The 23,654-nt window shown below is 45.7% G+C and overlaps 1 protein-coding gene across 4 annotated transcripts in view; it reads right to left on the reverse strand.

The window, feature by feature from the left end:
- Nucleotides 1-23,654, reverse strand: part of LOC129157175 (uncharacterized) — a 73,871-nt gene that overhangs the window by 32,406 nt on the left and 17,811 nt on the right. For all 4 annotated transcript variants that reach the window (XM_070545482.1, XM_070545484.1, XM_070545481.1 and 1 more), the window contains 24 exons: nucleotides 23,221-23,410; nucleotides 22,794-23,143; nucleotides 20,586-20,705; nucleotides 20,312-20,509; nucleotides 17,665-17,805; nucleotides 16,262-16,522; nucleotides 13,996-14,176; nucleotides 12,530-12,696; nucleotides 12,275-12,415; nucleotides 12,023-12,201; nucleotides 11,639-11,805; nucleotides 10,027-10,251; nucleotides 9,839-9,948; nucleotides 7,655-7,870; nucleotides 7,258-7,372; nucleotides 6,958-7,147; nucleotides 6,715-6,862; nucleotides 6,471-6,648; nucleotides 2,441-2,618; nucleotides 2,223-2,349; nucleotides 2,021-2,140; nucleotides 493-643; nucleotides 304-416; nucleotides 44-194 (listed from right to left, as the gene is read on the reverse strand). In XM_070545482.1, the coding sequence (XP_070401583.1) occupies nucleotides 44-194; nucleotides 304-416; nucleotides 493-643; nucleotides 2,021-2,140; nucleotides 2,223-2,349; nucleotides 2,441-2,618; nucleotides 6,471-6,648; nucleotides 6,715-6,862; nucleotides 6,958-7,147; nucleotides 7,258-7,372; nucleotides 7,655-7,870; nucleotides 9,839-9,948; nucleotides 10,027-10,251; nucleotides 11,639-11,805; nucleotides 12,023-12,201; nucleotides 12,275-12,415; nucleotides 12,530-12,696; nucleotides 13,996-14,176; nucleotides 16,262-16,522; nucleotides 17,665-17,805; nucleotides 20,312-20,509; nucleotides 20,586-20,705; nucleotides 22,794-23,143; nucleotides 23,221-23,410 (4,117 nt within the window). The remainder of the gene's footprint in view (nucleotides 1-43; nucleotides 195-303; nucleotides 417-492; nucleotides 644-2,020; nucleotides 2,141-2,222; nucleotides 2,350-2,440; nucleotides 2,619-6,470; nucleotides 6,649-6,714; nucleotides 6,863-6,957; nucleotides 7,148-7,257; nucleotides 7,373-7,654; nucleotides 7,871-9,838; nucleotides 9,949-10,026; nucleotides 10,252-11,638; nucleotides 11,806-12,022; nucleotides 12,202-12,274; nucleotides 12,416-12,529; nucleotides 12,697-13,995; nucleotides 14,177-16,261; nucleotides 16,523-17,664; nucleotides 17,806-20,311; nucleotides 20,510-20,585; nucleotides 20,706-22,793; nucleotides 23,144-23,220; nucleotides 23,411-23,654) is intronic.

The following is a 23,654-nucleotide window of genomic DNA, read 5'->3' on the forward strand; positions in this document are numbered from 1 at the left end:
GGTTCTGATTGCATAGCCACAGATCTGCAGCAGGGTGTCTTACCTGATCCAATGGTCGGGAGGAAGGCCTTGCCTTTCAGCAGTTGGATTATCTGCCCAGCGACAGGTTTGAAGAAGTCCATCACCTCATCTGGCAGAGGGAAGAACTGCAGGAACTGACTGAGACCCCTCAGACCCTTGAACTCCGGATGAGCCTGAATCAGAACCCAACACACCACATCATGCAGACAGCTCTTCTTGAAAGGAAGCCTTTAAGTTGACTGTCTCTTTTGTGTTTCCTGTAGTGATTCAGCGGTGCCTTACATTGAAGACATCCATGGCCTGGAGGAAGAGCTGTGGTATTTCTGAGCGAAGACGCTGGTTCCACGGGCTGTCCCTGTCAACATCCTCCCGAGAAGAAGGGATGTCAAAGTCACCTGGAGAGATATGGACACAGATTAAGTGTTTGTTTTTTCAACCAACACACAAGATTTACGACCACTTGGTTCTCACCTTGGATGATGAATCGAAAGCCAAAACTGCGAAGGGGCAGGAAGGCAAACACGGGCTGTTTCTGAGGCTGACACATGACTTCACCTTCTGGGATGGTGTTGCCAAGCTGGAAAGCCAGAGCGAGCTCTGTTGATTCCACGTCTTCTTTGATCTGAGGAAAGAACACGCCTAAATGTCACTAAAGACCCAAGAGCTTAAGGTTGGTTTATGCTTGACGCGTCCGCGAGGTCCGCGTGGCGAAATTGCGTCATTTTAACAACCACGCCCCTCCACCGCGTCTCCGCACGGCCCAAAATTTCCGCACCGCGCACCAGTGTTGCCAGATGTACAATAATTATCGTATTTGTACCATAATTTTGGGCTCTGTATGATGTACGATCAATAGTTTCAAAAATCCTCAAATGTACGATAATTTCACATTGCATCTAGTAACACCGTCTTTTGCTGTGGCTTTCCCATGTCAATTACATAATGTTAAACTGTTCTGAAGTCAGATTTCACCTCAGTGCTTACAGGTTTATGCTATTGTGTCTATTACAAAAACTGACTCTGGGTCTCTGTACAATAAATAGCTCAATCACACCGATAGGGCCTACTCTCGCGAGAAACTGTAAGGTTATATAATGTGGCAGTGGCCCGCCAGTTTTTGCTGTTCGCCTGCGAGCACGCCAAGTTAAGTCTAAGCTAGGAGGACAGAGTGACAAGACAATGGCTTCTAATCTTAAAAGAAAAACCAGAGAAGGGACGGATGAAGGTAAAGCAAAGCAACACCGGACACAAGTTTATCGTCCTGCGTGGGAGTTATTATAAAATTTATAATGTACGATAATTTGTACTGAAAAACGATAATTTAGGCCTCTCCATACGATATTGTGGGATTTTGGATCTGGCAACACTGCCGCGCACCTAGGAAAATTTCTAACCACGCGGACGGTCGGATGCGGAAAAACATGGCGGACCGGCAAGAACTAGTATGGCAGAGGTTGGTAAATACAGACATTTGTATGATTCAGCTCTCAGAGATCACCGTGATCAACATGTTGTTAATAATTCTTGGAGAGAAATAGCTCGCACTGTCGGAAAAGACGAGGACGCTGTTAAAAATGCTGGAATGCCATGTTGTAAACAGTGATTTCTACTTCTACTATGGTGTAGTGTTGGATGCATGCCGTAGAGCTCCATGCTGCCCCCTACAGTTTGGCAGAATATTGGCTCACCGCAGAGACGAGCCGCATGAACCATAAACGCTGTGAGTTGTGAAGCGCGTTCCATCCGCGAGCCGCATCACCAAGCGGAAAGTGAATGCACCAAGCATAAACCAAGTTTTACACCACAGAGCTAACTGACCATGTTAGCTAGGGGGAGCTGTTCATCCACGTGGCTCAGCCTTTAACAAAACCTGTCACAAATGTGTCAAAAATCCTAATTCTGGGTTATTCCAACAAACCTTTTGCATATTGTCTCACAGTTTTGCATCTCCAATTAGTCACAGGATCAGGCTTAGCGCGTGTTATCTAATAAAATTCACCTTTTTGAGCTCTATGGTTGTTTTGACCACCAACCAGCGCTCGATGCCCTCTGTGTGTTCCACCTCGATCACATTGTGACTGAGGTTTTTGCGAGTCATGTTCACAAGTCGCTTCTCACTCTGCAGGCAGACATAGAAAGGAAGGACAGGTATGTTTAAAGGTCTGCATGATGTGCTCTGTGTGTGGAACATCTGGACTTGCCTCATTGTAGATGGTGATGGAGCGCAAGCGGTGCAGAAAGAGCAGCAGGGAGGGGTGCACATCATGGAACAGGTTCCTGGTCTGATGGCTCTCAGAGCGCAGAGGAAGACTGATTTTGGTGGTCCAGCTGAGAAGAAAATTCCCCAAAGAATAAATGCATCAGAAACAACCCGAATGCACCGATCAATCAAACAAACTTTCCTCCAGGACAGTCCAACCTGTGCTGATGGAGCTCCTTCAGCCGGGGGTCCAGAGGCCTCTCCTCCTCAGCCCAGTGTGGGAGGATGTACCCCATGGGGCCGCAGGTCTTGTCAAAGCGCAAGTGGAAGCCGTTGGAATGGATCTCAGGACAGTCGGTCACCTTAAACACGGACTTGAAGCCGATGCCTTTTTGTCCTGGAAGAGACAGCATGAGTCGAACATGTTCTCACATCTCAATTAAAGACACAACTTTTGTTTTTGAACTACAGAGCCTGTTGTGATGTGTGGAACAGCTGATTGTGTGGTCTCTTTAAGACAGCCTAAGTCGTTTGTTAATGATGTCACAAGTGTGCGCCGCTAGCTACCTGCCCTGCAGAACGTGGGGGAAGCGTGTTGCAGGTGGACGCATTGACTGAAACGGGCTACATTTTCTTCTCTCAAACTCAGGTGACGTTATGGGTTGTGTGAGCTCGGCTTCTTTTTCATGTGTGACCAGCCATTCAGCCTGCCTTGTAAGGTTGTTGAAGAGATGTATTAAAGAACAAATGTGGAATTCCCAGAGTCAGTGTGGTTGTGAGTTTTTCACTGTCCTGCGTGTTTTCCGCTCTGCCTTCTCAACTACAGAGTACAAACCAAACGTCACAGAGGGCAAGAGGCTGGCTGTCCCAGAGCTCGGTGTCCAAGCACATTAACAGAGAGGTGAAGGGAAGGACAAGATGTGGTAGAAGCACACAGGGATAATCACACCCTGGAGAGGATTGTGAGATGAAACCCATTCAGAAACGTGCAGGAGAATCACAATTATTAAGAATACCTTTATTTTTCCTTCAGTGGGGAAAATACATGATTGCAACAGCTCAAGGACAGAGGATAGCAGCAGCAGAATACAAAAGATATCACACAAGGGTATAATGGTAAATTAGATAATCAAGATATTTAAAAAAGTGGACTGCAGCTGGAGCCCGTGCTTCAAGAACCACCACACACAGACGTATGCAAGACCTGGTTTCAGCTGTGGCATTCGTTATGTCAAGCCACTCTTGAACAAGAGACAGCGCCAGAAGCGCCTCACCTGGGCTAAAGACCAAAAGGGCTAGGCTGCTGCTGAGTGGTCCACAGTTATGTTCTCTGATCAAAGTAAATTTTGTATTTCCTTTGGAAATCAAGCTCCCAGAGTCTGGAGGAAGAGAGGAGAGGAACAGAATCCATGTTGCTTGAGGTCCAGTGTAAAGTTTCCAGTCTGTGATGGTTTGGGGTGCCATGTCATCTGCTGGAGTGGGTCCATTGTGTTTTCTGAGGTCAAAGGTCACAGCAGCCATCTACCAGGACGTTTTAGAGCACTTCATGTTTCCTGCTGCTGACCAACTTTATGGAGATGCAAAATTTCCTTTTCCAACAGGACCTGGCACCTGCACACGGTGCCAAAGCTACCAGTACCTGGTTTAAGGGCCATGGTATGCCTGTTCTTGACTGGCCAGCAAACTGGCCTGACCTACGAAGAGGAAGATGCAATACACCAGACCCAACAGTTCAGAAGAGCTGAAGGCCACAGTCTGAGCTACAAGGACTCTCATAACGCCTGAGCCGTGCCACAGACGGATGGACTCCACGCCACGCTGCATTGCTGCAGTAATCCAGGCCAAATATTGAGCTCTGTACATGCTCATGCTTTTCAGTTGTCCAACATTTCTAAAATTCCTATTTTTGCATTGGTCTTATGGGCTGACTAGGGAACATAGACAATCTGGCGAGCTCTGGTGCTCCGAGGTGGTATTGCAACAACAAGACTAATTTTCCATCCGCTGGGATGTTGGTTCACTGCTGACACGTTGCAGCACCCTGTTCACAGACAAATCGTACAAGATAAGGACTAACTTCTACTAATAAGTTTATTTTACAACAGTATTTAACGTCAGAACATCTTCTGGGCTCAGAATCAGCTGCTTGACTTGTCAAGTCCACCATTTTACACAATCCCAGCCTCGCCTTGCTGCTGACTATTTAGCAGAGCGGTGCCCTCTAGTGGCTGGTAGATGTAAACAAACACAGTGTCGTGCCGACAGAATAAAAATTTGATTATTTATCTTTTTAAATATAGCTTTAAAAGGAGAAACTTTATATTCATTATGCACACCTCTGAACGCCCTGTGGATGTATTATTTTTTTAAATGTAGCTTTGAGATACAGAATTTGGGATTTTCATGAGTTTTCAGCTATAATCATCAGTCTGTGTGTATGGAATGAAGACTTTTTGAATGGAATGAGTGAAATAAATCAGCTTTGTCATGATGTTCTAATGCAGCGGTTCCCAAACTTATTTAGCCGCGCACCCCTCCTATGTCCCGACCATGTCGACGCACCCCCCAGCCCCCACATCAGGGCATGGCTATATATATATATATATATATATATATATATATATATATATATATATATATATATATCAGACGTCACACTAAACAGTCACTCAACACACAGGGTTAAAAAATATGATCGACCTTTTTCCCCATCACTTTCATTTTCATTTTTATGTTTATGTATTATGTATTTTTTAAATAGTAATTAATAAACATTCGATACCATTACAATTTCCTTTGATTTAATTTTAAATAAATATTTAGAGTGCCCGGCCAGGTAGCACATAAACAATGCAATTTAACAGTTTTCTTAAAGCAGGAATGTTTAACCAGAGCTCTCTCCTTCCTTCTGCACTGCGTAAACCTGAACTGATCACCTACTTGTGCGTAACCAAATGTCTATGGGGGGAAACGATGTAAAAGATATAGCCATGATGTTCACTTTTGCCTCAGACCAACTTATTGCTGTTTTATGGTGTGGCTGAATCTGTGATCCGCTGCCACGCGGACTGGAATGACAAATGCTGCAGTAACAGGACTTGTGGTCAGGTTCATGAGGAGTCACTGGCTGGAGCGGACCCGATTTTAATACGTCATCCCAAAATAGAAGCTAATATCTTAATTTGACCTGGAATGAAAAATGTTATAAAACCTCTTAAAAGTTTTTTATCATGGAGGCAGCGCTCAGTTCTGCCTTCAGTCTGACGGCGCGGCACGTGTGCTTATTGAATCAGTATGTGTGTGTGGTGTGTGTGTGTGTGTGTGGTGTGTGTGTGTGTGTGTGGTGTGTGTGTGTGTGTGTGGTGTGTGTGTGTGTGTGTGTGTGTGTGTGTGTGTGTGTGTGTGTGTGTGTGTGTGTGTGTGTGTGTGTGTGCGGCACAACTCCATGAGCCGCTCCAGTCACCGCGTCTCGTTCTTGGTGCTATTTAAACCAATGTTGTAAAATGACTTCTGCCCAGCCCAGATGTGCTCACTTGTGCACCCGTGAGCCGTGGTTCCGCTGGAACATGTCTGACCTCTGACAGACGCACTCTGAACTTCAGATCTTCAGCGCGCTGTCAATAGCCTGACATGTGTAGAATACTGCCCCACAGTCAGTGTGCTAATATAATAATATAATAATGCTAAAATGCTCAGATGGGAATCATTTCTTGATTTATTTAGTTACATCCACAATGTTCTGTGTGTGAGGTTTACAACGTCAGAACACCTGCATGAGACAGGTGTTAATTACAATCTGCCAGAATGACTCACCACCTTCAGATTCCTCCAACACCGTTAAAAATGATCAAATACGGAACATATCGGCATGCGCAGGCCAGAGCGCTGAAGCTCGGCGCATTGGTATTATTATGAAGCTAGGGCACATGCAGAGGACACACACACACACACACACACACACACACACACACACACATTCACAAGCAAAATATACTTGTTTTCAATTACATTTATTGTGCCCACTTACTTTTTCTTTGGCCCACCCACAAATGAGTTTCTGGCTACACTAATGGTGACATATGACAGACTTCTCTGAGCTCCGCAGCCATTACACTTTTCACCTCGCGCACCCCCTAGCGGCAGCTCGCGCACCCCACACTTAGGGAATCCCTGCTCAGATGTAAGGACCTGCACCTGTAGTTTAATATCTGATGAGTCTGTAGGGAACCTGTGTGAGGAGAATAATTACCGATGTATCCAGATTTGTGTTTGCCCTTTGTGCTGCGACCCACATCACAGATGGCCCTGATGTTGTTCTTCTGGAAGCCAGCCTCGTTGTTGAGGACCGTGATGCAGTCCTTCTCCACTACAAACGCCAGCGCCGGAACCTCACCTGCATCCGACGGGTAACTGTTGTCATCGGCGTTCTGCACGAAAACAAAAGGGTGAGAAGAAAATCCAGCGTTTTTTAGCCTGATAGAACAACAACCCACCTGAATGAGCTCCAGGACAAAGTGTGTGTCTTTACTGTAGAGTTCTGTGGACAGGCGGTCCAAGCTGCGGCCCAGGCGCTCCTGATGGACCTGCATCAGCCTCTGACCCTCAGCGTTCAGCATCACTCCGATGCCAAACTCGCTTTTTCTGCAGAGTAGGGAAAGGAGGAGTCAGCTTCACTTTGTTTCAGCCACAGTTTCGTGTCCAACTCTGTAAAACAAAAAAGGATAAAACGCGAAAACCTGATGTCTTCAATTATAGCTCTCTGATGATGGAATGTGTTCTCTGTCTGGCTGCTTTCTTCTGATTCAGAGCTCTCTGGCAGTTCCTCAGCCTGGCCTCCATCAGCTTCACTGCTGAGGTCAGAGGTCGTTCCATTAGGGGCGGAGATCAGCTCGTACAGATCCTCCTCCTCCTCCTCCTTATCTAGCCCTAGTGAAAAAGGAAAGAGAATGAAAAGCCCAGCGTTCACTCGAGAACCACGCAACACAGATTTGATCTCTGAGCACCTGGGTGAATGTGTCGGGATGACCACCACTGACCTGGCTGTTGGCACAGGTCCAAGTGAGAGGACACAGAGCTGAAGTCATCCTCCAGGTCCTCCTCTTCGCTCAGAGTTACAGCAGAAAAGCTGCTGCTCTCCGAGTCAAGGCTAGGCTGACATCAGAAATGAAAAAAGAATTCATCTCCAGTGAAATCAGAACAGAATGATGAACACCAACATGGTATCAGGTAAGCTTCCAGGTGTTTACTTGTCATATTTTAAGTTTAGTGACCAACAAAAGTTCATTTGACCCTAAAACAGTTTAGTGAGACTTGTTCTGATCAAAGCCTTTGATTAAATCTCTATGTTAACAAATACATCACAGCCACGCCAGGCAGCCGTTGGGTGATGACAGAAACATTTGTCGTTGTACAAACGTTTCCGTTTCTCCTCACCTTCGCCCGATCGACAGGCCCGCTGGAAACATTACAGCTTTGGTTTAGGGGAGGGTTCAGCTTCTTCTGGTAGTCTTTGAGCCAGTCTGTGATGCCCAGCAGGACGCCCAGCCGGTGCAAACAGTTCAGGTGCTTTGGATCAGACTGAGCCACAGTGATCAGAACCTCTTTAGACTTGGCTTGGCCCAGGACCCGGGAGAGAGGTTCCAGGAATACCTGAAAGCAAATGGCAGGCCACAATCTGAAACCTGGTAACTGTAGTACTGAGACTAACACTGAGACTAACCTTTTAGACTCAAACTTATCGCAAAACATGGAGTCCGAGGGTTTGGTTACCCACCTTATTTTTCATGTTCCTCGTGGAGAAACAATGATGATGGCAACATCCAGAGAGCTACCGGAACTAGTGCATACCCATTGGTAAGGTTTCGTTGCTGGTGGTAGTTTATTTGAACATTTAAAATAATTTACTACCAAAAAATGTACTTGCATGGCTCGGGAGGATGTTGCAGTGTTCGCGGCGGTGCAACCAGAGACAGTGGGTGTGGTTTAACCAGAAGTGGGTGTGGTTTAACCAGAAGTGGGTGTGGTTTAACCAGAAGTGGGTGTGGTTTAACCAGAAGTGGGTGTGGCTTCCATCAATAAGTCATTTTAAGTCTGATCAGAAGTTGCTATGTGTATTGTTTATTTGAAAACTATTTACAGAGCAGCCTCAGAGTTGAGATTAAATGTTTTTGATCACAATAGTAAAGGAACTATTACAGAACAAGTTTTTCAGTAAAATCAGAACATTAATATTTAAGTGCATGAATTAAGAGAAGAAAAGATCTTTTCTATAGCGCCTCTCAAGATAAAAATCACAGGGCGCTTCACCAAAACAAAACATGTAAAATAGAAAAAATAATTTAGAAAATGATTAAAATATATTTAAAATGAGCAAAAAATAGACAATTGTGATTAAAAAATGTAAAGAAAGAGAGAGAGTGAATAGGAAAGAGGGAGTGGATCCTGAGGAAGAGGAGAGAGAGAGAGAAAAAAAACCCGACCGGAGCGGAGGCAGTGACTGACGCAGCACGAGCCGTTTTCAGCTCTGTCTTGTCAAATGCACCACGTACGTTTGACAAGATGCACCACGTACGTTTAAAGTTACTTTAAAGTTATTTAAAGTAACTTTAAATAACTTTAAAGTAACTTTAAAAAGAAGCAAACTGAAGAAAACATAGTGAGTACTGAAGAAACGTGAACAGTGAAGCAAGCACAGAGAGGTCCGTTACTGTCTGTGTGTGTGCGTGGATGGACCGGACGCGGACTGAGCTGTGAGCTCCCGCTGCAGAGTTTTGTGTGTATGGAGGGGCGGGCACTCTATTTGACTGGCCAATCACAGAGCGGGAAGACAGTCAGTTACCCAATGAGGATTTTCCTTCAGCACGATTACAGATATTTATGAGTTTTACTCGTTTCATGCTCGTACTCGTCAAAAATGCTTTATCCGTACCGGATACTCGTCTGAAACGAGTATCCGGCTCATCCCTAGAAACCACCACAAACGTTATTTGTGCGTTCATTTATTTTGTCGTGAAAAACCCAGAGAGGAACACCCGCATCCCACTTTGTTATTGGACATGACAAACCTCTGGAGTAGTATAGAGACTCGGCACCAGTCTCACGAGAACAGCAGGTATGATTTCATGTGTACAACTTACTGATGTTGTATGTAACGTGTGTTTAGATTGCTGGTGTTAACCTAAAAGTGCCATCCTGCTGTTTGATTAGGATTTTACGTAAATAAAACATGAATCCCACCTCTTTCAACAGAACACGACCAACCTTGTTACTAGGTAGGTACTGATAAGCCTCGGAGCTTTTAAGATTGTTGCTGTAACTAAGTAGCTAAAATGCTACTATATGTTAGCTTTGGCCACATTCCCCTCTTGGTGCAGTAGGCAAGAGTGCAACTGTGTCCCATTTGAGCTGTGACAGCCGGTGTTTACATGTGTTTTCTGTCGCGCTTGGGCAAAGGGATCGCATCATCTCAATGTTACCAAACGCAGAGTTGTTACTATCTTTTGCAAAAAGCCTGATGGGATGTAGGAATAATGAGGATATTTTTAATATTTATCATAAATAAATATAATAATAATAATAACAATAATGATGGTCTACAGCGTCAAGCGCATCACTGACCTGCTGTAAAAGAGCCTGGCAGGTTCTGGTGGGGATTCGTGTTAAACTCGTCAGCAGGAACGTGGCCACTCGGCTGTAACAGGTCACGTCCTCTTCAGCACTGGACACATCTGGGAACACACACCTGGTTTAGGCGAGACCTCAACTACCAGCTGTGCAGATTTAACCATTAGACGTTGCATCACCACCTTCTTTAGCGACAGCTGCTGCCAGAGCGTTCTCCATGTGGTTGGCCAGCAGGGCAGTGGGAGCGTTGTCGATCCCATCTGCTGCCACCATGGACACCAGGTGGCCAGCTGTCCCAACAGGGTCCAGGGCTGCAGCAGCACTGGAGAAGTGCTTGTCTCCCGTGTCAGTGGTGATCTTCAGCAGCAAACCTGGTGTCACCTCTAATGCTGCCAGGCCTGTGTTAGCTGTTAGGTATGAAAGTTAGCACTTAATGCTGATCTTACAGACAATATCTGAAATGCACGACTCTGATTTCCAGACCGATTTCTGATTCTCATGCAGCTCTGACCTGCTGATTTCACTCTATCTTGTTATTTTTGTCATGGTCTGCATCTGCCCCCTCCTTTATGTGTCTCCTGGTGTCCTCCATCCCTCTCTAGATTCCCTTTTGTGTCTCATAGCGCCCTCATGTGTCCTTTGTCTGCGTCTCGTTTATTGTGTTTTCTGTTTGTGGGCATTCGATCATCCCCATCCCCTCCAGTTGTAGCTCCAGCCTCTTTGTCCCCAGCTCTGTCTGTTTGGGTGTGTGCGTGTCCATTCCCCAATTCGGTGTGTGTGTGTGTGTGTGTGTGTGTGTGTGTGTGTGTGTGTGTGTGTGTGTGTGTGTGTGTGTGTGTGTGTGTGTGTGTGTGTGTGTGTGTGTGTGTGTGTGTGTGTGTGTGTGTGTGTGTGTGTGTGTGTCCCTTTCCCAGCTCAGTGTGTGTGAATGTATTTGAGTGTGTTTGTGTGTGTGTGAGTCATTCCCCCTCCAGCCCTCACTCCACACACCTGCTTCCTGTTTCCCTAACTGTTCCTCCCAGCCTATTTAAGCCCTGTCTTGTCTCTGTGTTGTTGTCGGTCCATTGTATTTCTTGGTCAGTGTTGTTTTGTCTCCAGTCTCAGTCTATAGTTCTCTGCTCAGAAGGTGAGCGTTTGGATTTATGTCTCTAGGTTTGTTGCTCTAAGTGAGCTTTCGTAGTCCTGTTGTTCACGACTTGGTCTTTGGCTTCCTCCCCTTTTTGGATTTTGGTTCATCTCCTAATAAAAGGATTTTACCTTTAAAACCACTCCTGCCTCATGTCATCCTGGGTTACTGCATTTTGGGTCCAAACCATCCTCTCATGACAATTTTTGGTTTTCCATTGGCTAAAAAACTCCTGATATAGAAAGTACGACCTTTAGTGTGTCAGACCTGGTGGTGCTGTTGTCACACCCTGCCCTGTTTCCCCGTTCTGTTCAGTCAAGTGTCCCTGTTAATTGCTCCCACCTGCCTCTCGTTTTCCAATCACCCAAGCGCCCAGCCCTCCTGTATTTAAACCCTCTCAGTTCTGTGTGTTTTGTCGGTTCATTGTTTCCATGTCCTGTGTGCAGTTACTATTAAAAGACCTTTTACATGTCCAGTTTGCCTGCCTGCCTGCTTCCTCCCAAGCATGTGGATCCTCACAAACCGCTCAACCCACCTGCACCGTGACGGCTGTTGAGAACTGGTGCTTAAGGATGGTTTTATTATTACTGCTGGGCAAAACAATTTATAAATACATCAGAGGCTTCAAATGTGTACTGAACGTTACACGAAACAGAAAAACAGCTCACCTGCATGTCTTTCTATAAAATCTTTGAGAGAGCCGTGAAGGGGTTTGAAGATCAGCTCCCATTGGCTCCACTGGTTTAGATCTTCCAGCAGGGGGCAGGAGAGCAGGCTGGCCAGGGCCTGGTCCCTGGGCATCTCACCCAGGCGTCCCACTGATCCACTCTCAGAGCTGACCACGGGACAGAGGTTAGCACAAGAGGAAATAACTAAAACTCCAAAAGTATTAAAGCCTGAAATGTCCACACCAAGTATCTGTTTCATATTATTATCAATTAAGCACAATAAGGTTATAATTTCATATAGGGTTATAATGTATAACAACATTAATAAAACACACTAATAATGTTTAACAATGCTGAAATCAATAACTGTGTGATAAATGCTACCTTGACTTGCTGTTCTTGGCCAACAGAGCTGACTCGTAGTAGACCGGGCTCAGCCCTCCTCCAGGCAGCTTCTGTTGCCTCTGGAGCAGGCCGGCCAGCGTGTGCAGGCTGCCATAACCCAGGTCCCGGCTGTCCCGGACCCTGTAGTGGGACCTCAGTGCTGATTCGATGTGAGACAGCTGAGAAGACACAATAGGACGTCAGCACTTCCTGTTTTCTAATGCGGAGTCTTATCTGCCAGAAAGGACATACTTCATCTGGGTCGGTGGAGGTTATGTTACCGCACTGCTTGATGAACTCAAACACATCTTGTCTGGTGGGTCTGAAACCGCTGCCGGTCAGTTCCGTGTTGTTTCCCAAGAACAAAGCCGACCCCAGAGTGTCCTTCAGCAGCTGCACACAGACAAACACCCAGGGTGAGGACATCTTCTGGACCGTGTTGGTGCTTCTTTGTCTATCTTATATGGAAACATCAATGCTGGCAGGCAAACTGAGTCCTCGGTGTACCTGAATGTGTTTCACCAGGAATTCCAGAAAGGTGCCGTGCTCTAAGGAGGGGAAATCTTTGACGTTGAAGTGTTTGGCTAGCTTCTTCTCTAGAGCAGCAACATGGGCCAGAGTGGTGGCAGAGCTCTGAGCAGCCAGGTTCTCTTTCAGGTACTGCTTCACTTTGGCTGAGAGACAAAACAGACTGTTAGTCAAGCCTGACTCAGAGCTGAAGGTCGGACTACAGCCACGGCCAAATGTCTGGAGAATGACTCGTGATGGTTTTCACAAAGTTTGCTGTTTCGGTAAATCTTTGTGTCAGACGTGTCTTTGGTTGCTGAGGTGGTTTACAGCATGTTGAATATACAATCTCTCCAGTGTGGGTCCTTCTTCCTCTTGCTTTTATCACCAGTAGAATAGACTACTGCAATGCCCTGCTTTCTGGCCTTCCCAAAAAGAGCACTTCAGGTCTACAACTTTTACAAAACTCAGCAGCTCGTGTCCTGACGAAGACCAGGAGGCGGGAGCACATCACTCCGGTTTTGGAATCACTGAATTGGCTCCCCGTAAGTTTCAGGATCGATTTTAAGATACTCTTAATGGTTTTTAAGTGTCTTAATGGTCTTGGCCCATCTAATCCCTCACAACCGCTTTTACCATATGAACCCTTGTGGTCCCTGCGCTCCTCTGGCAGCCATCTCCTTGTCATTCCTGAAGTCAGGACACACACTCACAGCCGTTATTACGCCTCTGGATCGGGCTGCCGGAGGATCTCAGGGCCGCAGAGAACGTTCATGTTTTTAAGATCAGGCTCAAGACCCACCTTTTTAGTTTAGTTTTTAACTGATTACTATTTATTGCATTGCTTGTTTTACTTATTTATTTTAATTACTGTTGTGTTACACATTTATGTTGTTTTATTTGTATAATCACATTTTATTGGATATTTTACATCATACAGTTTAGATATTTTCCATATTAGCTCGTTAGTGTGTGTGTGTGTGTGTGTGTGTGTGTGTGTGTGTGTGTGTGTGTGTGTGTGTGTGTGTGTGTGTGTGTGTGTGTGTGCGCGCGCGCCTGTGAATGTCTTGTGGATTGGGGGTGAAACTGTCACAAATGTTTTAAGTGTGGGAAAGTGGAGGAATGTGGGTCATTTGAATCTGTTAAGCACTTTGTGTTGCTTCCTGTGCATGAACAGTGCTTTATAAATAAAGTATCAATAAAGTTAGATTTGATTTGATTCTTCTAGCCCTCTGTAGGTCACCCTAGCTGGCTGTCAACGATCCACTGGTTCAGATTCAGGCTGAGAGAGCTCATACTTTGTGGGTTTCTGCTGCTCTGACTCAATCAGAGTGACAGACTCATATCAGCAGGGCTTTCTGTGGCTGGAACTCACACAAGTTTATGAAGGAAAAACGAAAACTGCAAACTTTGTGACAAAATCTGTGTCACTCTGAACTTCTGGTAAACAATCTGAGTGAAAGAACCTTCACTGGGGAGAGGCGCTGCAGCTCTGTCCACCATGTTGGTCTGCTGTGTGGTTTTGGGTTTTTGTTCCTTCAGCACCACGTCCTGAGGAACAGCTAAGGAGCCTCCACAGACAGCCAGCTGGAACAGAGCTCGGGCCAAACGGTCTTTCAACACCAGATTCAAGAACATCTCGACGTGCTGTGTGGAGCAGAAAACAAATCTCTGTCAGGAGTTATTTACATGAGATTTTATATGAGTACACAAATGAAACTGGCTCACTCTGTGTTTCAGCCACACACACCCTGAATGGCCAACCACCATGTCTGAGGAGGTGAGGTTTGGTTTAATAACAGAAACAGAAACTCCAAGTGGTGAAGCAGTCCTGCTCTGTCTGGTTTTAACTCTCCCTAAAGTTTCCATATCATGCTATTCTAAACCTCTGAGAGCAAAGGAGGGCACAATTTATGATAAAATATTACTGCTGGCACCATTCAGATGTCATTTATCTTAAATATGAGTTATTGTCATCAGCCTAAAGTTATACCTGGAAATAAAACACATCGTTTCAGTGAAACTCTGCCCATGCCCTGAGGAAATGTGCCTTCAACAGCGTCGCAGGTGCAACAGCCACTGCGTTTGTTATGGTAGTCTGGTGGTTAAGGCTGTTTATTCAGGTTAGCCATGTGCTGACGTGGGTTCGACTCCCGGTGGGAGCAGTAATTGATTTAGGCAGATATCATGTTTTTATATTTTAGTTTCATTGATTATTTTCTGCAAAATATTTTGTGTCTCTGAACATTTTTGCATTTTAGTTGATTTCCTCTGCTCATCTCACACGGACTCACACTGGCTAAATAAACAAGGAAAGTTAAAAAACTACAGATTAGTCCTTCATTTTTAAACAGTTTACCAGTAAAGGGTTGCAAACATCATACTGGCACATGTAGCAGAAAAAGAAACAACTATTGTGCTCTGACTGGGATGTGAACATGTGCTAAACTGCATGCTAGCCTAGCACACTAACCAGTGGACTACCAAGTCTGCCAGGTGAGAATCACTGACAAAGCCACATATCCTGCATGGGCCAGGGGACCATGATTTGGAATCGTAGGGTGTCCAAGGAAGATCCTGCCTTTCTCGCCTCTGATAGGCTAGAAGTGCTCTCCTACGATTGGCTATTTCATGCAACAGCAAACCGTCTTTCTTTGGTAAAAGCAGGCTGTCGTCCTGCCACCAACAGAACAGCCGTTTAGTAAAAAATAATGTGAACTCAGCGTTATAATAAACATTCTTCATTTTCTGTTTCTTTAATGAAAAAAAATCTTGAAAAAGTAAAATGTGAACGCAGGAGTTGCATGTGTGTGACTTACCAGGGTATGCAATATAATACAACTGCTCTATGTTGCCCAGCTGTGTGCAGCAGGCCCGTGTCTCTTCTAGAATAATGAAAACTGGTGACAAAAGGTCTAAATCATCATCAGCTTTCAATCAAATTTCAGTTAAAGGGTACAATGAGAGGACGACAGTGGCACAGGAGTTACATGCTGGCCCCGTAATCGGAAGGTTGCAGGTTCGAGCCCTGCTCAGTCTGTCGATGTCATTGTGTCCTTGGGCAAGACACCCAACCCACCTTGCCGGCTGGTGGTGGTCGGAGAGACCGGTGACGCCCGTGTACAGCCGACTCGCCTCTGTCAGTGCGCCCAGGACAGCTGTGGCTACAATGTAGCTCACCACCACCAGGGTGTGAATGTGTGTGTGAATGGGTGAATGACTTGATTGTGTTGTAAAGTAACTTGGGGGGACTTCAGGACTCTAGAAGGCGCTGTATCGAATACAGGCCATTTGCCATACACCTTTACACAGACAGAGAGAGATGTGTTCTATCTCGCAAACAGCCTTAACCTCTTAAAGTGAAGACACAAGACAGCCTATAGTAATAAGATAACCCCAAATGCCTAAGAGCCAACAGATATAAAGTCAGTCCAACAGTGTGATAAATGCAACAAGATTTATTACAAGCACACATTTGATGTTTTCAGGTTATTTTATAAAAGAAACTGAAACTGGTTTGTTGCAGAACAGGACAGAAACGTTTTTATGGACACCCTACGATTCCAAATCATGAGGCCAGGAGAGACCAGAGTCTCAGACCAGAGACTAGCTATCGGGAGATGCTCAAATGTTACAATACTTAGCAGAAAAAACATCTCAGTCTGTTCTATTAGATGGAGAAATTGACACAAATTCCTTGGTGTGTGTAAACGTGCCAGAGTTTGGTCCCACCTTAGCCATCTTGAGGTTGAAGACTCCCATGGCGTTGGACAGAACCTCCAGGACCACATCGCCCGCTGGCATCGAGACATACTTTTTCCTGAGATCCGAGCTTCCTGAGGAGGAGGACAAGCCCGCACCTTGGACTGGGTCTAGAACACTGCTCTTGATTTTCCTCAACCGCTCATAGGTCTCGTCCTCCAGCTCTTTCTGGATGACCTCTCTGGCTCGCTCCATGATCGTGTTCTCATTACGGGTCACCTTATTCATGCACTACAGTGAACACAGAAATCAGAGTAAAATCTTAATAAAAAGGGTAAAATGACCTAGATATTAACAAAGTCATTGCTTAAAACTATAGGCGCAGTCCTTTTAGGCTGCTGTTGGGTGATTCTCCATTTAGCCACCAATCACTGCGGCCGCCTGATAGGTGGGCCCCAGCACAAAATGGAGGACTGTTAAACATTTCCAGAGGCTTTATGAGCCACCTAGAACCAATGAGGCCCGCTGCCTTAAAGGGCTGTGCCTGTACTCGTAGAATCTGGGATTACAACGCTTAACCGTAGTCTGTTGCATATTGACTTTTCCCCTTTTAGGCTGCTATTAGATTAAAGGTAACGCTGGGTGTAGTCTGTGCCTCAGTGCCTCAGACCAAGCCATCAGAAACAACATCCGCTTGAAAAAGACATAAGATGAAGATTGTGACCAATGTGAAAAGTGTCATGAATGCACTTGCTCATGTGGCATGCGTGGCACCAATCCTGAGCGCACTCCAAGGGTGGTAGTGAACTCCACTTGACCTAGCGTTTCAGATGAGGGGAGGGCATCACAGAATGAGTAGGAGGCCTGAAGCGGCAAGGTGACCCCTGCATGCTTGGCTCCAAGGCAGAGGTGACATTTAGCGCCTGTTACGATCCCCGTAAGTAAGCTCCTCAGCCATCCTCATGGCTGCTACTGCTGCACCTTGTTTCCCAGTCAGAGATTTCAGCACAATGGACAGCTCCGAAGTGTCGTAGTCAGCCCTTCAGCACCAGGCTGGGAAGCAGCAGCAGCTGTTCTCAATCAGCACTCATCACCCAATGATACTTAAGACTGGCTTCTTCAGACAATCAAGGAGACTCAGAACTAGTCTGATGGTTGCCCCGTTCTCCCACCCGACGTCCCAGAGCAAACGAAACCCCAAGGTGCTGTTTAACATGACCATTTGAAGTCATGGACAAAACAGACGTTTGGACCAAGAAAACAGCGGCTGGAGTTTAGCGCTCTCGTTTACTCTGGAAATGCAGATTTCTGGTCCCAGTGGACGTGGATCCAGGGAAGACACCCGAGGGTTAGGGTTAGTGGCCGCTTGTTTGCAGAATTGCTATAACAGATTTAATAATCCTGTTTTGTGGTGAACTACCCTCCTGGCTTACCGATATGGCCAGGCCAAAGCTGAGGATTCTGATGCCCAGCTCGTAGGGAGAGTCACAGTGGTAATGATCGGACAGAAACTTCAGAAACTCTGCCAGGTCCAGTTTTTGCGTTGTTGTCTTCCTCCAAAAAATGCGAATTTGCTAAACAAAACAGAGAAGAAACATAGTTAGTTGCATGTATTTTAGAAGCTCTTCATGTCTGAAGAGTCTAGACGTTGCTCAAGCTCAACCACAGCACCAACTTCCCACGTGTGCAGATGAGTTTTAGTGAAGTGACCTGTTAGCTGCTCTCATAAAATCAAACTGCTGCTCCGGTCCACTCTAGCAGGCAGTTTCCAACAGCACTACTCTGTGTGACTCAGGCGGTGGTGTTAGCTTCATTGTGGTTCTAAGCACTGAACCAGGCCAATCAGCATCACAACTGACAGAAGCTGATTGGCTAGGGAGCTGAGTCACTGGTTGCTCCAGAGCTTCCTGCCTGGAGCAACCAGGTCTGACAAAAGCCCGAGCAGAACACCACCACCATTTTTGACAGGACAGCTTTATTTGTACAGCTTATTTCATCACGAGGCAACTCAATGTGCTTTACAACAGCAAGAACAGACAACGCAAGGACAAAAATGAACAATGGAATTACAGAAAAACATTGAAGACCAGAACTAGAGAACTAACAGCATTGAGTAGAAAAGTAAGAGTGGCTGGTGACTAGTGCTGGTAGTGTTGGCGCTTACACATTAGTGTTGGCATGTTAGGGGTCTGGTCGGGCTGGAAGGCGTGAGTTCGGTCTCCAACGGGCGGTGTAGTGTTCACATATAAATCCGAGGGACTTCTCAGGAAAGCACGGGAAAGTCCGCGGTGTCCTCCATTATAAGGTAAACAAAGGCGGACATGAGTTGTGTTGCTTTTGGAGACTCTGAACCACATTATTTTATTAATTTGCTGTGTGTGTCCTCGCACACACACACACTGATTTCTCCCCTGTGCAGCTGTCTGCTCACCAGGGAAAGAGCTCCGATGCGGAGAATAGGCGCACGCACACAGAGCTCTTCTCTTCTCCCGTTCCCACACGGATCGGCAGCTCAGTCCCAGTCTGACGGCTGGGGGGGAAGGTCTGAGAAAAAGAGTCGCCTCGGCACCGAAAACGCTAATCTGACCTGTGTGTGAAACCACATTCCGGTGCCGTTCGGTACCTTTTGGGGCTGTACGACCCTAATGTTTAAGCGCCTTTTGAGTAGGTAAGAAGGCTAACCAGGAACCACTAAGTATGTGAAAGCATTGACTAAACTAAAAGTGTAAAGCAGAAAACTAGTTCAATGAACTACAACAAGCTAAGTTTAGCAGGGAAATGCTAAAGCTAGCAGTAGGGAAGAAAAACAGACAATAAGCCTGAGAGATAAAAGGTTTACAGGACAGGAGGGGGGGGGGGACTTTAGGTTGTAGTTGTGTGTAGCGTAGATCACTTCACACTGTTTACTGATCACCTTCAGGGTTGGGCATCGAGCATCGATTGGAACCGGGACTGTTAGTTTTTCTCGGAATCATTCAAAGTTTTTTATTTTGGTTCCTAGAATGCCAACGGAAGAGGAATCCGCGGCCGATCTCCGTGAAAAATAAACGTGATCTGCAAATTGTGATCAACACTTTTCAGAGCTGATCACACCAGCTGTCTGTGTGCAGCACCGCCCCCTCCCCCCACCCCCACCCTGATATAAACAAACGCGTCTGCCAAACTTTTACTGCGTGACGTATACTTTACCTCCTGCAGCGTAGAGGAAACGTGTTAAATACGTCAACACGGTGGATTTAATAGCAGCTTTCAAGAACAAATGATGGTGTGAGGTGAGTTTGTCTCACTGCAGAAATAAAAACACACACGGAGCGTCAGCAGTCAGACGCAGCCGCCACATTTAAGTTTCACTTCCTGTTCTGACTGAATGTTGCTGCAGCATGGAGGTGCAGTTCTCAGTCATCCTGGACATGATCATCCTGAGAGTTGTAGCTGAAAACAGCTGGACGTGTCTGGATATGTTGGAGACATTTAGCCTCTCATCCCAGAGGCTTCTTCCACACGTTGGTTGTGGTCAGAAACAAACACACTGGTTGTGCTGCAAGTCTTTTTCTTTTTCTCTCCAAAACATGTTTTTGTCTAAATGAAGGTGATGTTGCTGTTCATAGAGTTAAAATTCATGTTGAAGTTAAGATTATTTCATCAAGTAGGACCTGTGGTTAGCTGGCTCATGTAAAACATGTCATGTCTTCAAAGAATCGGAATCGGGAATCGATAGGAACCGGAATCGAAACGAGGAATTGGAATCTGAATCGTTCAAAATCAAAAGATGCCCAACCCTAACTTGAGCTTTCTTGTCTTGAGTAAGGACCCCACCCCTACCCCCCACCCACCGGGGCAGGTGCTATGAGCTGGCAGGGAAACCCAACTACTCTGAGGCGAGCTGAGTTAACCCACCCTGGCCTGGACTGAGCTGCTTTAGGCTGAGTAGTGCTGTTGGACAAACGGCGTCTAGGACACATTTTCTTGTTGCTAAGCGTCTCAACACTCCTAACAAATACAGCAAACAGGTTTTTCCTCCTTGAAGAGAAAGGAAAACAGCCTCCCGTTTGACCTGCACCTTTAACTTATGAGTGGTACCTTTATGATGTCTACAGTCTGGATCTCATGGATCTCATCATCCTTTGTGTTACTGTCGATCTTGAACATGCGGTTTACGAGGGGGAGTTTGCAAAGGGGCCCGAGGTTCAGCTCCTCGTAGTGCTTCTTGTCCTTGAGGCCGGCCAGCGCCTGGCCCAGCTCGTACAGGGTACAGATGGACGAGAGGGCTTCGGTAGCCTGACACAGAGCAGGAACAATGTTGTAAATGTAGAAACGTACTTAATCCGTCCATTTTACACATGAGAGTTCCCACCTCTATGAACATGTTGACTTCTCTCATCAGATATTCAAGGTCCTTTAGTGCTGGAACATTCCTGGGCTTCAGGACTCTCGGGTGCAGATTGGGAATCTTGGAGCACACCCAGGATATCACCTGGGCAGTTACAGACACCAGCAAAGTTACCAACAGATTTTTATCCATTTGTGTGTTGACTAAGGCTGACGAGCTGCGGCAGCCATCTTGAACCAGGGTGACTCCTGAGGTTACTGCGTAATATAAACAAACCCAAGCTTTAGTTACAGAAAGATCCAATAGAATCCTCAGGCACACAAGAACGGTTCATGTTTTCCTTTGTTCTTTCAACAGCAAGGCGATCGTTACTCTATTCAACTTAAACAGGGTCATGCAACAGAAGGACTTGTGTTTTTAAAGAACAAACGGCTCCTTTGGATGAAAAAATTATACATTTTTAAACATTTAATCAGAACTTACAGAGCAAGTCACCCCAAATCAACTTTTTTTCCTGATAAACTGTATAAATGAGTGTCTAATCGTGCTGCAGACGCGTGTCGTCAACAGTTTTGCACTTTAGTTCATTTGAGTTCAAATTTAAATTTTCTGGCTAAAACTGTCAGTGTTGTGCCGTTGTCAGGTAAAAAGTCTGCACTGCTTTTTAATTTAAATCTGCCATCGCTATTGGCTAAGAAGTACCCCAGAACGTTAGCTGGTACCATATGATGTCACAGTGTCATTGTGAGCCTGAGTGTGTGTGTATTTGCTAGCGGCTCCACCCTCTCGGTCTGCTAGGCAACAGCATTTGTTGCATTTTTCAAACAGGAAGTGGGAGTGGAGTAACACTCTGTTAGGGGGTGACTTGCTCTTTAAAAACCCAGTAATGCATTACTATCCCTAATGATTTTAAAATCACTTGAGCAGCTGCAAAGCATCACCTTTTATGACTAAACTCCTTCCTCGTGAGGGTTTTCTTCCCTTTACTTCACAGGCAGCTGTTGGTGATAAAACACCAAGACTGTCATGGTCTGCGTCTCCCCTCATGTGTCTCCTTGTGTTCTCCATCCCTCTCTAGGTTCCCCTTTTGTGTCTCCTAGCGCCCTCATGTGCCCTTGTCTGCGTCTTCCTCATGTGTCTCCTGGTGTTTTTTCCCCAGATCTTCAGCCCTCTAGGTTTCCCTCCTCAGGTATCCCCCTCCCAGGTCCTGTGCTCCCGTGGCCCCCTTTAGTCATGCCCCTGTAGTTTTTCTTTCTGTAGGGTTTTCCTTTAATTTCAGCTCCCCCCTTAGAATATTAGTTATGTTTGCTGCCCTTCTGGTCTTTAGGTTTTACTCTTAGGTCATTTTCCTTTAGCTACAGCTGTTCATGTTATTAGTCTCTTTAGTGTGTTTTTCCCACCGGTGTTTGTGGTTTTCCTCCCCCCTTAGATTATCAGTTATGTTTCCTGCTCTTGTCTTTAGGTTTTACGCTTAGGTTATGTTAGTTTCCTCCCTGATTAGTAAATGAGTTCACCTGGTCTCTCTCTCCCCACACACCTGCTGTTCATCTCCCTCTCATCCTCCCCAGTGTATAAAACCCTGTCTGTGTCCCAGTTTTGGTCAGTCCATTGTTTGGTGTCAGCGTTGTTTTGTTCCTCGTCACTAGGTCTCTAGGTTTGTGCTCTTTAAGTGAGCTTTTTGGTCTCCAGGGTTTCAGGATATTGGTTTTTGGCTTCCTGCCCTTTTGGAATTTTTTGTTCTCCTTCCTAATAAAGGAATGTTTTCATTTACATCCACTCCTGCCTCATGTCGTTCTGGGTGTCTGCATTTTGAGACAACCAGTGGCGCAAAAGGAAAACAGGAAGAAGACTGCTGGACGTTGTCAGCTTCACAGGGCCGGTTTACTGTTGAACAAGTTCATAAATCTCAATCTCACCAACTTTATTATTGATATTTTCAGTATCCTCCTGAATGAGTCACTTCCGGGAAAAGAAGCTGTCGCTGTGACATCACAATAATGGACGTTTTCAAACGAAAAAATGAGCAAATGACTCCTGAAACTACAATCTTGACAGAAAGCGGTGTCTTTTGTTCGTGTTCGAGTGTAGATGCAGTAGAGACCCACATGGCAGCACAAATGGATGCAAAAGGTCAGTTTCACGTTATAAGTCTCCTTTCCAACATGTAAGAAAGTCTAAATTTGAAGTCAACGTTTGTTTTTCTAAATTTTTTGAATTATTTTTGCCTTTTACCTTTTCTTTAGTGACCAGCTCTCCATCAGCAGCAATGTCTCGTATGGCGTTCAGAGCCATTGTGTTGATCCAGTCTGGATCGACACAATGGCTCCTCCTCCTCAATTCCTGGTCATCTTCGTCCTCCAGGGCCTCCAGCGCCCGCATGTTTCCTCCATGGACCTCTCTCAGCTGGGCATTGTACGCTTCTCTAAAGACGAGGGCACCACCTTCTCTCTGGGTTGCTCGTTTCACTGTCTTCTTCTCGTGGGTCGGGTTTGCAGCAGCTCCCAGCACCGGGAACTCATTTTCAGCAAGCAGGTTTGGTCCGCTTACCGCTTCTGTAGGCCCTCTGGTGAGATTTTCCGTTGCTGTAAGAGGAAATGGAATATTTAGAAGAGCATAACTTCATATTTTAAACCAAACTTAAATGTCACAGTTTGGTTACCTTCAGCCGTCTGCCATGCATTAGTCTTGGGATTTGGATTTGGTTCAGGTTGATGAGGCAGCTTCTTGGCCTCCCAGTTGTCATACAGAGAAATGTACTGTTCCAAAGGAAACGGTTCACCAAAAACGTGAGTGTATTGAGTCTGGAGCTCGCTGATGGAGGGATTGCCTGGCTGGCAGGCCTTTAACACCTGCAACACATCAACAGGCTCGGAGTGGTCGGAGGAGTTTAACAGAAAACATGGGAAAACTTTGACTTTAGGGAAACTGTGTCTGAGTCTGTCACCATGGTGCTTTAGTGGAAGAAAAGGTTTTAAGTCTTTTATTTTTTTGAGCCAGGCTATAACAACCAGGGGCCTCATTTATCAAGCTTGCTTACGCACAAAACGGCATCGGAAAACTGCGTAAGCAACTTTCCATGAAAAATTTGGGATT

This window comes from Nothobranchius furzeri, chromosome 16 (genome assembly GCF_043380555.1).
Source record: "Nothobranchius furzeri strain GRZ-AD chromosome 16, NfurGRZ-RIMD1, whole genome shotgun sequence".
Classification (NCBI taxonomy): Eukaryota; Metazoa; Chordata; class Actinopteri; order Cyprinodontiformes; family Nothobranchiidae; genus Nothobranchius; species Nothobranchius furzeri.